The sequence below is a fragment of the Stegodyphus dumicola genome, chromosome 12 (assembly GCF_044657685.1).
Source record: "Stegodyphus dumicola isolate Sdum_Otavi_A_Nest chromosome 12, ASM4465768v1".
Taxonomy (NCBI): Eukaryota; Metazoa; Arthropoda; class Arachnida; order Araneae; family Eresidae; genus Stegodyphus; species Stegodyphus dumicola.
The window spans coordinates 10,758,714-10,774,495 of record NC_140779.1 but is presented as its reverse complement, the minus strand read 5'-3'; the positions used below and the strand labels follow the sequence as shown (position 1 = coordinate 10,774,495).

The window sequence follows — 15,782 nt, the reverse complement described above, 5'->3', positions numbered from 1 at the left end:
TTGGCAAACATACAGGAACTGTATTTATCCATTCCGAGAAGACTACAAGCTGTTTTGGATGCCAACGGGTTTCCTACACCATATTAAGCAAAGAAACATGTTTTTTTAAGGTGTTTTTTTAAGGTGTTTCCATATTTTTGTCCAACCCCTGTAGCTATTAAGTCATTAACCTAAGTATTAACTTGCTTGTTTAATTATTAATGGCGCCATGCTCTAACTTGCTTCTGAATCCACATTTGATGGCCGCTAGTCTTGAAGATTGGTTTGTTTTGGTTTGGTTTATATGATTACGGCAAAGGCTGCCTAAGGTGTGGTGTATTGGTGTATTGTGAATATGGCAAAGCACACTAGGGCTATCTGCCTAAAGGGGAGGGATGCCTTCGTGGAGGACTTTCTAAGGAATGGCTCGTATACACGTTACACATGGGGAAATCCACGAAAACGCCCATGCAGCCAGCCCGTTCGCGGGATTCGAACCTCGGTCTTGAAGGGTTTTTTTAATTATTATTTTGTTTTCAGTGAATGTAAGTGAATAAAAGCAATTTAATGTAGACAAATATTCCGGTGGCACCTGCGAAGTGCCACTTGAATACCTGTCGCTACCACCTAGTAGCACGCGTGGTATAGGTTTGCCATCCCAGTACAGGGTACAGGCTCAACAGTACTGCGCCGCAGGAAGCAGGCTTTCACGATACCTTACCAGCATTTACAAGCAGAAAGCATGGTGTTGGTGTATTTCATTATGGCAAAACATATTAGGGCTATCTGCCTAAGGGGAGGGATGACTTCGAGGAGGACTTTCTAAGGGAAACTGGCTCGTATACACGTTACACATGGGGAAAACCACGTAAACAGCAGAAAGCATGACTTGACATTATTCGCCGAGAAATACATAGCTGGAAAGAGCGTTATTTAAATTCTTGGCAATCTACACTGCCAAATTCTCTTCTGAAGGAAAAACATTTGGTTTTTAAAGATGCTTAATAAGAACAGTAACATTAACCTGATAATCTTTCGACATAATATCAGTTATAACATATACACTCACGAATAAAGAATGTATTTCGAAAAAGTCAATAAAGAGAGAGAGTAGAATGAAAATTTACTTACAGCTGCTGCTTTATTGGCCGTTCGGCAGATGTCGCTGTAGTCGGGATGATCGGAGGCGGTCTGCTCGGCCAAGAGAGTGAGATATCGTTCATACTGGACCAATCTCTCTAACTGAAAAAAAGAAAGAAAGAAAAAATTGAAATACTGCTTGGGATTAGGCCAATTACGATTATATAAAACAGGTGCATAAATTACTCCAAAAAATTAACCTCGAAACCAAACTCATACTGGTTTCATCAAATTCATCTCGAAACTTGCGAAGTATGATTTGTTTTGCAGAAAAAGTACGATTTCCTTCAATCGAAAAAATGGCAAATTTTAATAAATTAAAAAAAAATAATAATAAAATTTATTATTATTATTTTTTTTATGGATCATAACCTTTTCCCGTTTTTACTTTCTTGTACGAAGGAAAGGAAGTATTATATATACATAAGTGAATCAGGAAAAATTTCGGGTATCATGTTTAAAAAAAAATACCCATTTTGACCACTATCGAATGCAATGGAACGATGTTTTGGCGTCACATCTGTACGTAAGCACAAAATAAAAGATTCTTTCCCCCCAAACGAATTATAAAACTGATTTAGAATGGATTCAGATGAGATTTTTTTTCGTGACATCTGTACGTATATGTATGTCGCATAACTCAAAAACGAGTAGCCTCAGAACGTTGAAATTTTGTGTATACGACCTGCTTTATAAATATATATGTTACTCGGCAAGGTTTTTTTCACCCCCCCCCTTATATGTTGGTAAATTTTCTTCTCTTTCCTTTAAAAATGATTGAATTATGTTATTCTTATCTACGGGTTTAGGTTTTTATGCCTTTAGTTAATCTGCATGCAATAGTTGTAGAATTATCAACAATTTAAAAGTTGCTGAAGTGCGGCTAGGCGTAATTTCTTTACTATAGCAGCCATATTTGTTTAAATCTGAAACTCAGCAGAATAGTGAATTAAGTCTTTCTGCACTTTCAGTGTCTTTTGGCCTACTGGGACCAAAAGGAAGCTTATATGTAGTTTTGTGCACCAAAAATACTGCCTTCTTGCCCGCTGGCCGAATTGCTTGCTTTTGGGTAGAAACTTAATTTTAATTGTAAAAAACTTTTTTTTATTGTTTTAACTGTTTTTGGTGTTTTATTAGTCCAAAGGGATTTGAATCCCGAAGGACTATTAGTTTCGTTTTGGCATTTTGCGTCGGACGGATAAATGTCGGTTCACTTTTCAAACTGTTGCCACAAAATGTTAGAGTCCTGCATTATATTTGAAGAAATTAAATAATGAAAATCTGCGTAAATGTATGTATATTTCTCACATTGTCATAAAATAACGGTACATAGAGTCATCGAATTTTGAATAACGTAATCCTCCAACGAATATGAGCATGTGGAAGACCCAATTTGAAATTTGTTTTATGATCGATTTCCTATTTTTTAAAACTTTGACGAATTTTTGATTAACAAACTCAAGGATTTCAAAGCGAGCAATGGCAACGTTGTGCAGAAAAAACATTTTTATCTCCAGCGCGTGAGTCTCTGTATCGGAAATTCTAAAGATATGCTCGTTTTAAAACTATTTTGCGATATTGCTGTTGCACTGGATCTTATGGTTTAAGTACGAGGAACATGATATTTAATAAAGAAAGGTAACACACAAAATGTTAAAAAACGCCCCTTTGGACGTAATTTAAAATCTGAAACATTTCAGATTTTTTTTTTTTAATTTTTCTGTATATTTAAATTTTTAATGAAAATATTTTGAGGTTTCATGTATTTGTCCCAAAGAGAGAACTGAATTAATTGAATGAGAAATATATCTTTAATGCTATAAGTTTAAATGAAACTTAGAAAAGATATGCATAATTTAATATTCCGTTCAAAGAAGTCATACGATGTACGTAAGATTTTTTTTTTTTTTTTTTTTTTAAGTGTTGGTTCTATCACCCATATCATGCTGATTTCAAATCGCATGGAATTTTATGCGAATCTAACTATTTTATCGCATGATATTGTTTAGACTTCCCTTTGAGAACAATCGATATATCATGTCGGTTAAAAAGGGCTTGTGAAATCAGCAAGTAGATTTATTCGAGACCATTGGACATCATAGGCGAGGGATATGCCTTCTACATGAAATAATTTATTTATTTATTTATCTGTCAAGCTAAAAAATCTGTCCGACGGTTTATAGAGCATGACGGACGACTCTCGCCATAAAAGTCACTGACTGGTCAAGCAAGACGCTCTGAGAATTCTCGCGTAAATATCCGCTCAGTGCAAACAGAAGAGTGGATACAGAGGAAAGTGGCCATGAATGATTCATGGGGTTGCAAAGAACAAACGACCAATCGAACGAAACTGAAGACTTAGTACCGCTGACGTAAAATGATATTACACTTATTTAAACTTTTACTCGTTTAAAAAGACCTTCGTGACCAGTTCGTTGTTAGATAAAGGAAGTATGAAACAATTGTTTTTTATTCAAAGTGAAAGTGGATACCAAGATTCTTTCCAATTAAAATTGCCCTCAGAAGAAACAACCGAGTTAATAACTTCGATAATGATATAACTCAATCAATTTAGAAAAGATTACAGTTGAATAATCTGGCAGTATTTTATTTGGGTAAAAGTGGAACATGTCACCAGAATGAAGAAGAACTGGTAATTGTAAAATTTGACATCCACTTTCTTCAAGTATTGCGTTTGGAATGGCGGCGGAGAAATTAAACCTCTATGTACACAAGCGTAGTTATATTAATTTTTTAAAATTATATTACGTTTTTATATTCAATGAGTATAATTGTTCTATTATTATTCCAAAAGGGCTATTAATTTCGTTTTGGCATTTTGCGTTGATTCACTATAAATGGCGAATCGCTTTATAAATTGTTGCCACCAAATATTACAGCCCTGTGTTATATTTAAAAAAATTAAATGAGGAAGAATCTGCATAAATATGTGTATGTTTCTCGCGTTGAGATAAAAGAACGGTACGTAGAACCATCCAATTTTGAATAGCGTAATCCTCCTCCGAATATGGACATCTGGAAGCTAAAATTTGAAATTTGCTTTATTATCTGTGTCATATTTTGTAAAGCACTTTTGAGTTTTTAATCAAGAAACTCAACGATTTCAAAGCGAGAAATGGCAATCATATTTTGTAAAGCACCTTTTGAGTTTTTAATCAAGAAACTGAACGATTTCAAAGCGAGAAATGGCAACCATATTTTGTAAAGCACCTTTTGAGTTTTTAATCAAGAAACTGAACGATTTCAAAGCGAGAAATGGCAACCATATTTTGTAAAGCACCTTTTGAGCTTTTAATTAAGAAACTCAACGATTTCAAAGCGAGAAATGGCAACCATATTTTGTAAAGCACTTTCGAGTTTTTAATCAAGAAACTCAACGATTTCAAAGCGAGAAATGGCAACCATATTTTGTAAAGCACTTTCGAGTTTTTAATCAAGAAACTTAACGATTTCAAAGCAAGAAATGGCAACATTGTAAAAAAAAAAAAAAAAAAAAAAAAAAAAAAAAAAATCTCTCCAGCGCGCGGGATTGTGTATCGGAAATTCTAAAGTATGCTCTTTTTGAATTATTTTGCGATGTTGCTGTTTAATAATAAATAAAAGTAACACAGAAAATGCTAAAAAAACGCCCCTTTAAAAATGTAATATAAAACTTGAAAGCTTTCAGATTTTTTAAAAATTATTATTATTTTTCTAATCGTTATTATTTTTTTTCTTCTTTTTCTAATGGCGGGCACTAGCCGTTTTACAGGCGGTGCCACTACTAAAGCCGGAAATGGTGGTCACTTTATTATCGAGACATCTAATACATAGGAGGCCACGGTTGAAGTATGTGTGTGTGTGTATTATGGCGGCAAAGCCTCGAGGGCTATCTGCCTCAAGGTATGAATGCCTTTGTGGAGGACTTTCTAAGGGAAACTGGCTCGTATACACGTTACACATGGGGAAAATCACGAAAACGCTCATGCAGCCAGCCCGTTCGCGGTATTCGAACCTCGGACCGAACTACCAATGTTCAGCGACACCGCTCGGCCGCTGGTGGGCGCAGCCACGGTTGAAGAGGCAAACAATTTATATCCACACCCTCTTAGGGATTCGAAACCGAGCCCTGCGGTATGATAGTCAGATTCCCTAACCACTTTCCCGTTTGGAAGGCTTGTTCAAATATTATGCCAATACATTTTTATATGCAATTTAAGAAAACTTCATAATCACGGTACATTATTTCACAGAATGTATACAGGATATGCTTTACAATATCTTATCGACGCAATATTATTAAAATAACGGAAAACGAATGTGAATTTACATCGTAAAACATGTGTTGCGATTCATGATTAGTTTTATGCTCAGCGTAAACAAAATGCATCTTATTCATTAAAACAGAAGTGTTTGTCATAAACCAGGAAAGTCACAATCGTGTTTGGCGCAGATTTAGTCAAGAACTCAATCGATTTCGAGGGCAAACAGCTTCAGGTCCCTCTTCCTCAGGAGCAAAGAAACCTTCAAGACTTGCTTACAAAGTAAAAATTTTACATAAATTGAATTTTCAATCTAAATGGCCTTACATAGCAAATATTTTTATGAACAGAGACACAGGATCAGTTTTACAGACTTCTTTGCTCCTGGTGAAGAGGGACCTAGACCTTTTGCCCTCGAAATCGATTGAGTTCTCGATTAAATCCACGCTAAACACAAGGATGTTGCTTTCCCTATTTTATATCTTATTATTAATTATTATTTATTATTATTATTATTATTATTATTATTATTATTATTATTTATTATTATTTATTATTATTATTATTATTATTATTATTATTTATTATTATTATTATTATTATTATTATTATTATTATTTATTATTTATTATTATTATTATTATTATTATTATTTATTATTATTTATTATTATTATTATTATTTATTATTATTTATTATTATTATTATTATTATTATTATTATTATTATTATTTATTATTAATTATTATTATTATTATTTATTATTATTATTATTATTATTAATTATTATTATTATTATTATTAATTATTATTATTATTATTATTATTATTATTAATTATTATTATTATTATTATTAATTATTATTATTATTATTATTATTATTATTATTATTTTTATTATTAATTATTATTATTATTATTATTATTATTATTATTATTATTATTATTATTATTAATTATTAATTATTATTATTATTATTATTATTATTATTATTATTTATTATTATTATTATTATTATTTATTATTATTATTATTATTATTATTATTATTATTTATTATTATTATTATTATTATTTATTATTATTATTATTATTTATTATTATTATTATTATTATTATTTATTATTATTATTATTTATTATTATTATTATTATTATTATTATTATTATTATTATTATTATTATTATTTATTATTATTATTATTATTATTATTTATTATTATTTATTATTTATTATTATTATTTATTATTATTATTATTATTATTATTATTATTATTATTTTTATTATTTTTATTATTTTTATTATTATTTTTATTATTATTATTTATTATTATTATTATTATTATTATTATTTATTATTATTATTATTATTTTTATTATTTTTATTATTTTTATTATTATTTTTATTATTATTATTTATTATTATTATTATTATTATTATTATTTATTATTATTATTATTATTATTATTATTGTTATTATTTATTATTATTATTATTATTATTATTTATTTATTAAATATCGTTCCATTGATCAAATAACATAATTTTAAATACTACCTTCCCCCCCCCCCCCCGAAAAAAAAAAGGCCAAATGTAAAACCAAACGTAAATTAAATCACTAAACCTTAATTAAACGTTTAAACTTCAGTTTAAACTTTTCCATATTGCATTCAGCTTCTGAAGTTTTCTAAACTTCACTAATGCCGAAATATAAGCAGACGATTATAACAAAATATCTGAGGATTACTTTTCAGAGGGAAACAGACTGCTAAGTCACGGAAAAAGATATTGACAAAAACCACAAAAGATGAATAGGTGGAAAAAAAAAAATCTGAAAGTTTTCATATTGTATATTACGTTCAAAGGGGCTTCTCTTCAACATTTTCTGTGTAAGCTTTATTTATTAAATATCATGTTCTTCACACTTAAACCATAAAATTCACTTTAACGGTAATACAGCAAAATAATTTTTAAATGAGGATATCTTCAGAATTTCCGATACACACAGACTCACGCGCTCGAGATTTTTTTTTTTTTTTCAGTGTTGCCATTACTCGCTTCGAAATCGTAGAGTTTCTTAATTAAAAAAAAACTCATAAATGCTTTACAAAATATGAAAAAGATGATAAAATAAATTCCAAATTTGGGCTTCCATATGCGCTTATTTGGGTACAGACGTACGTTATTCAAAATTGGGTCGCTCTAGGTACCTTTGTTTTATCACAGTATGAGAAACATACATGCATTTATGCAGATTCTTTATTATTTAATTTCTTTAAATATAATACAGGGCGATAATATTTGGTGGCAACAATTTGGAAAGTGACTCAGACTTTTAAAGTTTTCGACGCAAAATCGCAAAGCGAATTTAATAGCCCTTCTGCACTAACGCCCTCTGGGCTAAAAATAATGAGCTACTGAGTGAAGGAATAAGATAAAAAAATACCGCAGGACAAGACAAAATTTCGACACTGCTCGTTCTGACTTCATGCTAAACACAAATCTCTACCATCACTATATTAAAAAGTAATACAAAAACAAGTTCCGATAGAAAAACTTGAAAGACAATTTATCATTCGTTGTACGAGTCATAAAAACATGTTACTAATCATTCAAGTCTTAAATGAAGGATCAAAATACAGAATGTTAGAACATCACAATGAGTCATTAAGGTGATTACACAATGATTACAATCAAGCTTTCAAAATGAATCAGACGATTTGCATTAAATGCAAACTTATCCACATACCAATTATCAAGGTTAACCATAATTAACAATTAAGCTAATGGCTGAAAGTTTCAGAGTTGTAATAAACAATATAACCTTACTAGGTATAATCACTCTTCTCATCTAGACTAATTTTGTTTAAAGACAAAAATTAGCGAACTTGCGAATCTTGGGCTATTAGTTAAGATTTTACTGCAATTAGAAGAAAACGATATACAGTACAAAGTCTGTAATTCGGACTCGTCGCGACTTCGGCGATTCCGGATTAAGGGTTTTCCGGATTATAGATCATCAATTTAAATCTGGTAAGATGGCATGCAGAAATTATACAATTAAAAATATGAAACCGTAATTTATGAAATTAAAAAACCGTAATTTAACTGTAATTATTTGTTTACTTTAAACAAATAAATATTAAACAAATACTTATTAAAAATTTCTTTCAATGTAAATTGTTTAATTGCTTCGTTTTTTTGTGCTAAACGCGCATGCGTAACATTAAACGCGCATGCGTAAAGCATACAAAAAAGTTTGTGGCTTTTATGTCCGGATTATAGATCATTCCGGATAATGGACGTCCGGATTACAGACTTTGTACTATATATGTTACCAAAAAAGTTTGAAATCCGGAATTCTATGAAATGCCTAGGCATTGTATATAATGTCTGTTGCGTAATGAAGACAATATTTTTACTTATTCATAAAATTATATGAAATTTTACGCAGAAAGAAATATCACTGGTTAAACAATCATGAATAGGGTTTCTTTTAATACAAACGTTTGAATTCATATTACACTAAAGCCTCATATAACACGAGTTTCATACATACGAAAAATCAATTACAGGAACATTTTCTACTTACGAATATTGACGTTTTCTAGTACGCTGCGGAAAAAAAAGGCAGTTCTATATCTCCCATTCTACAGTCATAATATTTTTCTTAAATATTCAGCTATTTCATATTCAAATCCTTTATAATTAGCAATAAATCGATATAGTAAATAAATAATTAAAATCAATTAAATGGAATTTTAACTTCAAAACTTTTCGCATCCTATATAATTTGTCTCCATTCTAGTACTATGTACATCCTTGTATACATTACTGACTTACAGTGAAGAATTGAGAACTCTGTAGCTCCATTCAAGTTTTTATTCCTGATATACTGATACTGAATGAGACCTAAAAACACTTTTACAATATATTTCCCCTTATGATCCCTAACGCACCTGCTTATTTTCCCCTTCGCAATTAACGCCAAGGTCCCCCCCCCTCTTGACCGCATTCGAGACGTCATCCGATTGACAAAATTCAAATTGCGTTTTTCATGTCTCGAAAGCGCGACTTAGGATATATATTAGATTTATATATAGCATCATTCTAACATAGGTATTTTGACACAAAATCGGACTTTTTCTGAAATGACATGTCAATTGTTTTCCATATTTCGATTCTATGACTCAAATTGTGCCTAAATATTAAATTTTGTAAAATTTGGAGCGAAATTTATGGAGAAATTTAAAAATTTATTTTGGCTTTTTTTTCCCAGTTTGCGCCTATAATAATTCATTTGGCGAACTTTTTAATTTTTAGCAACCTATTTTCCTTTCCTTTTTTGCATATCAGACGAGCGGAAAAAAAGTCATTGTTCACAGTTTCAAAATAATTTTAACAAATGCGTAAATCACATTTGGCGTTATTACCACTTATAATAAATATGCCAAATTTCAAAAGACGCCAATATGTAAATGCATGTATATCCTAGGAAATTTTGTATAAAAAAACTCTAATTTTTTTTCCAGGTATGCTTAGAAATGCAACCGCTTTAAGATTGATGGTACGAATTTTATCGGTTATAATTCAAAATATTTTTCGTAAAAATTTATAAAAATTATTTAAAAATATAAATTTAAAAAATAAATCATAAAAAAAGGGCGAATTCTATTTGGAATGAAACTAAATCTCGAAATGTGAAGGAAAGAATCAAATAACTTTAAAATAAAAAAAAAAAAAAACGGATATTAATAAATATACAGTAAGACCCCGCTTAACGCGGGGGATACGTTCCATCGAAGTAGAGCGTAATGCGAAACAGCGCTAAGGGAGGCTATCTTAACATGTAAATAATGGGGTTAGGGGAAGACGGATAAAAAATGGTTAGGCATTAAATTTAATAATGTTTTTTTTAATAAAAATAAAATCAAACATTTATTTCTTACAAAAATAAAAACAATATAAACGCATATACTTTTAAAAACAAAATAAAATTCTCAGTCAGATCATTCAGTCTATTCTGGGTTTCCAATTTTCTGCCTTTTTCTCAAGAAGGCATTATGATAGATTGGCTTAATGGCATATTGCGTTCAGTTTCGTCGTCAATCCATATAGACAGTCGTTTTCCCATTTCCTCTATAATGTTATTTCTAGAAGGGGTAATTCTAGTTGCAGAGCTTGTTAACGTAGTTGCAGTTGCCGATGACAGTATTTTTTCTTTATATTCTTAAGAAAGAATTGTCCTTATTGTTGAAGTTGCCAATATCAATGCAGCACTCATTTGAGATTGACGTTCACCAGAATCTAATCTTCTAATCGCTTGCATTTCAAATCCAGTGAAATGCTTTTTCTGGTTGCTTTCTTTTCTTGTGTTTTACTCGTATTATCACCCACGATAAAAACTAAAGATCATACATACTATTTGTCACTGTATTATTAATCGTTATAGTATTATATATCAAATTTAAACTTACAATAATGTCAACAAATGTTGTTTCAAATGATAAAAATGCGTCAAGAAACACAACTACACTGTTTCGGATATGTTATTTGGAAACCTAGCGCTGCGCACAATTTCGGAGAATCCCCGGGTTGAAATAAAAGAGCGCTAAACCGAAACAGCGCTAAGCGGGGTCTTACTGTATACCAAACTCAATTATTATCACGGAGGAGCTAAAATTTTGAGAGGTCATTTTTTAAAAAATACTCGTGCGATTTTTACAAAACTTCGCAGTTTGGCGAAGCCAACCAGTAGAAACCCTTACTGGTAACTGGAAAACAGAAAATGTAACTCACCCAATTCAGGCGCATGGAAATAATACGCAACCTGAACATGTTCGAATGTTCTCACCGCATCCGCCTTTCAACAATCGTCACTCCTTCGACTCCACGACCTCTGCAGATCCATGTCAACCCGATATCTGAACCGGGCACCCGCTCAAACACAAACCACAGACATCCAAGAAGCGCGTGCGACTTCTCATGAAATGCGACACAAATAATTAGGTGGGTAATTCTTAGCGCGTTGTCACACCTTTGCGCTTACAACGCGTGCTTTCACAGCTATGTGTTCCAAACACCCAGGTAGAGACAAAAGATTCGAAAAGCCATACAAAAGACCCGGCTTCCATCGACAGTTCATTGCCCGGAAATAATTTCTGCAGACCCGGTCCAACAATGAATGAGAAAAAGAGTGTTTTCTGGAAGTTTTCAAGTCTGTTATGAGAAGAAAATGCGTTCTTTAATGCGAAAAAAAGCGTCAAATGCCATTATTGTTGGATATTCGTAAACAGAAAAGAATAAAAATGGAAGAGAAAAGCAAAAGCGAGAGTTTCTTCAAATTCCCTGCTCTCTATTAAAAGTTAAGAAGCACCAAAACATTTTCATAGTATTCTGCAGTCCAGCTATACAACTGAATAAATCTGGCGACAGATTAAATGAAGCTTATTTCGAAAAACTCTTGCATATATCCCCTAAAACAATCATGTGAATTTTAATAAATAGCATTTTTGTGTAAAAATAAAGTCTCCTCCTTTATGCAATATAGGCTATGCAAAATAATTTCCAATTCCAATGAACATCTTTAAAAAATTATTTCAAGCCCTCATGAAAGATAAAGACAGACATCTTAACTCTAAAAACTGGCATACTTCAACATGAAAACTCTTGGTTAATCTTTGGAATATGGTAACAGGAATTTGGTAATCTTTGGAATATGAACATCTTTAAAAAATTATTTCAAGCCCTCATGAAAGATAAAGACAGACATCTCAACTCTAAAAACTGGCATACTTCAACATGAAAACTCTTGGTTAATCTTTGGAATATGGTAACAGGTAGTTTGGCGACATTTTGGTAAGGCGATAAAGGTTACTAGCTAGGACTTTAGCAGTGTACATGGATAAAGTCAAGAGTGTGCGCAATGCCATTTTTGTGCAATTCTGGGATGTTTTTTTAAGTAAAAATAGGTCGACGTGTACATGGATAACGTGTATGTGCAATTCTTATGTGCAATTCTTTCTCCCAATTTCGCACCTAATCTTCGTTTTGATTAAGCACTTTTTTTCCATAAAAGTTCTAGCATAAGCGTAATTCGGCTAGCAGATCGTTAGAAAAAAATGTTGAGTTTAAAAAAAAAAAAAAAAAAAAAAAAAAAAAAAAAAAAAAAAAAAAAAAAAAAACATGCCTTTACTTCGTGAAAACAAAATGGCGTCCAAAAAAAAAAAAAAAAAAAACTAGCAGGTTGCTGTAGCAGGGTTGGTCGCCAAATTTTCGCCAACTTACCATAATCCAAAGATTAACCAAACTCTTTTCAATTAAAATAAATGCAATCAAATTCTGTAAATTTTTATAGTCCTCAAAAGTGGACTGTGGAGTCGGAGTCGGAGTCGGGCAGCTGTGGAGTCGGAGTCGGGCAGATTTTGGGGTAAAAGGAGTCAGAGCAGTCACTAAAAACAGGTCGACTCCGACTCCAGTTTTTGTTGGACAGTTTGAATTTAAAATGAAATTAAAACAATTGAAAAAAAAATTAATGACAAGCTGAGTTATTTGTTTTATTTATGGATTATACATTGTAGAGACATTAGGTATATTTTTGGAAGCAGCCAAGATGAAAAATTAACAACTCCTTCGCCGGGAATCGAACCACGGACCTCTGGAATACCGGCCCAGTGTGCAAAACCACTACACCATGAAGGCACGTTAGGAAAGCGGGAGGAATACCTTATAACATTAATAAATAATTATTTTCTATTTTATTGACCTATTAATAAATATAAAGGAGGAGGATGGATGTGATATTTGCCATTAGTGATTAAACTGATTCATTTAGTTACAAATCTCACTGGTAAATTTAGGTAAGCGGCAATAGCAGCAAAGAACAGCCGAAACTGATGCCGTTCTTAGGAAGTGAGCAGGAAAAGAAGCAATTATTGATCAAGCAGTGCGATAAGGAAGTACATATTTGATGATAAAGAGGTTTTTAGAATTAAGAGCCTTTTTTAGGAGATGTTAATAACCCTAATGTTTCACTAACAGAAAGATTGTGGAATGATCTTGCAGAATTGGAAACTCTTCTGTCTATACCGTATGCAGCCACCAAAAAAGCTGCAATCTGAAGAACTGACAGGAGGCGATAATGGGATGTTTGTTCTTTCTGAAATGGAGGGTTTATTGGAGAAGGAATCATTTCTTTAATGAAGAAAAGAGAAATTAGTTTGCTAGACAATGAGATCTTGCTGGGTTCGATGTATGGAGATTCGAAACACCGAATTTTCTTACATGATGAGCAAATTAAAAAGGCAAAGAAAGTCATCTATGAGCTTTCATTAAGAATGAAATTATTCTCAGAACAATTGGAGAATTCGAATCAGAACGGTCAAACTGCAGTCATTGCAATTGTGTCTCTATCATCCCTTTCCATTGATGAATTAGATTTTGAGAAATATTTTTGGACAATATTAAAAAGGCTAAGACGACAGCGAATGAAAATAAAAAAATAAGAGCCTTTAGATGTAAAATTGAAAAAATACAAACAAGATTTCTACACGGCATTTGAAGAAATAGAGAAATATGATTGCGCTTGCAAGACACCTCTTTTAAAACTAAAAAAATCCTGAAATTATCCTGAAAAATTAAAAGAAGTAGCCCTAACAGTAACAGCCCTAACAGTAACTCGAGTTAGTGTGGAAAGACTCTTCTCAGCTCTGAAGTCTATCAAATTGGATCTATGGGCCTCCAACAAAGATCTTGCCTGTTTCTAAGAAATAACTAATGCCAGTTTTTCCATTTCATAATAAATGCTAATTAATATAAATAATTTGCTATGCCATCAATTTTCTTTTTCTGTAGGATCTATTATTTGTTTTATATTAAAAAAATAAGCTGTAACCCATGTGTATATGTTTTCGGTTACAGCCGAAAACATCGCGGCAAAAACATCGCGGACGAAAACGTCGCAGAAAAAACAACGCAAGGCGAAAACGTCGTGATACAAAACATCGTGGGAGAAAACATCGCAAAGAGAAACCATCGCAGTTCCAAAACATCGTGATATAAAATATCGTCGTCCAAAATAAAGCGCTTCAAAAATTTCGCAGTTTAAAAACATCGTCGTCGAAAATATCGTGGTAAAAATAAAGTATCTACAAATCATCGCATGACGATAACATCGCAGACATGCTTTTTTCAGGCTTTAATAATTGTAAATGGAGATTTCCATAATGATTTGTGAGCGCAAGATGGAAAGAAGGATAATCTTTACTTCATATTTTTTATTAACTATAATAATTTTTTTGCTGAAAAAGTAAGAAGGAAATTTAAGCATAGAAAATTAAGGCAACTTGATAGCACTTAATAGAATTCTCATTAATATATAATTTTTTATGACGTTTTTACTGATAATTTTTCAGTAAAAGTATAATCTAAAAAAGTTTAGAAAAAGGAAGCTACGTAACTGCATGACCTTAGCTATAAAAAATTGCTAATTGTGAGATTATTTTCTTCACTTCTGTCAATCTAATACTCTTATAATGAAAATAATTTCTTGTTCTGCTTCAGTTTATTCTTAAGTATTAAGTTTCCTTCTTACTTTTTCAGCAAAAATATATTAGTTAATAAAAAAATATGAAAGTAAAAATTATCTTTCTTTCCATCTCGCGCTCAAAAATCATTATGGGAATATCCATTTACAATTATTAAAGCCTGAAAAAAGCAGGTCTGCGATGTTATCGTCCTGCGATAATTTGTCGATACTTTATTTTTTACCGCGATATTTTCGACGGCGAAGTTTTTGAACCGCTTTATTTTCGACGACGATATTTTGTACCACGATGTTTTTAGAACTGCGATGTTTTCTCCTACGATGTTTTGTAGCACGACGTTTTCGCCTTGCGTTGTTTTCTCCGCGACGTTTTCGCCCGCAATGATTTTGCCGCGATGTTATCGGCGGACACCATGTTTTCATATATATATATGAGGGAGTCTGAGTTGTAGTCAAGAGTCGGAGTCATTAAAATTCCAGGAGTCGGTCATTTTCGCCACCGACTCGACAGCCCTGCTCAGAAGAACCATTACTTAAACGATATAACCTTTAACAACAATAATTTAATTTTATTTAAAGAAAAATTAATTTTGTCTAGTTTCACTTACTACTTCCTTGCACGAAGTACGAGAAGTATTGTAATCGCGAAAATTTTCAGGTATCAAATTTCAACGAAAATATCCATTTTGACCGCTATCAAATGCAATTTAATAATGTTTTTGAGTGGCATCTGTACGTAAGGACAGAATAAAAGACTCTTTTTCCCCAAACCAATTATAAAACTGATTTAAAAAGGATTCAGAAGAGGATTTTTTTACGTGGCGTCTATACGTATGTATATCGCATAACTCAAAAA

At 31.6% G+C, this 15,782-nt stretch overlaps 1 protein-coding gene across 4 annotated transcripts in view; it reads right to left on the bottom strand.

The window, feature by feature from the left end:
• The window catches only part of LOC118196098 (uncharacterized), a 787,551-nt gene that overhangs the window by 130,965 nt on the left and 640,804 nt on the right, over positions 1-15,782 (bottom strand). For 3 of the 4 annotated variants that reach the window (XM_085827471.1, XM_085827472.1, XM_085827473.1), the window contains one exon: positions 1,111-1,221. In XM_085827471.1, coding sequence (XP_085683597.1) covers positions 1,111-1,221 — 111 coding nt within the window. Of the gene's footprint in view, positions 1-1,110; positions 1,222-11,181; positions 11,215-15,782 lie in introns of those variants that run through there. The other variant, XM_085827474.1, reaches the window with a different exon arrangement.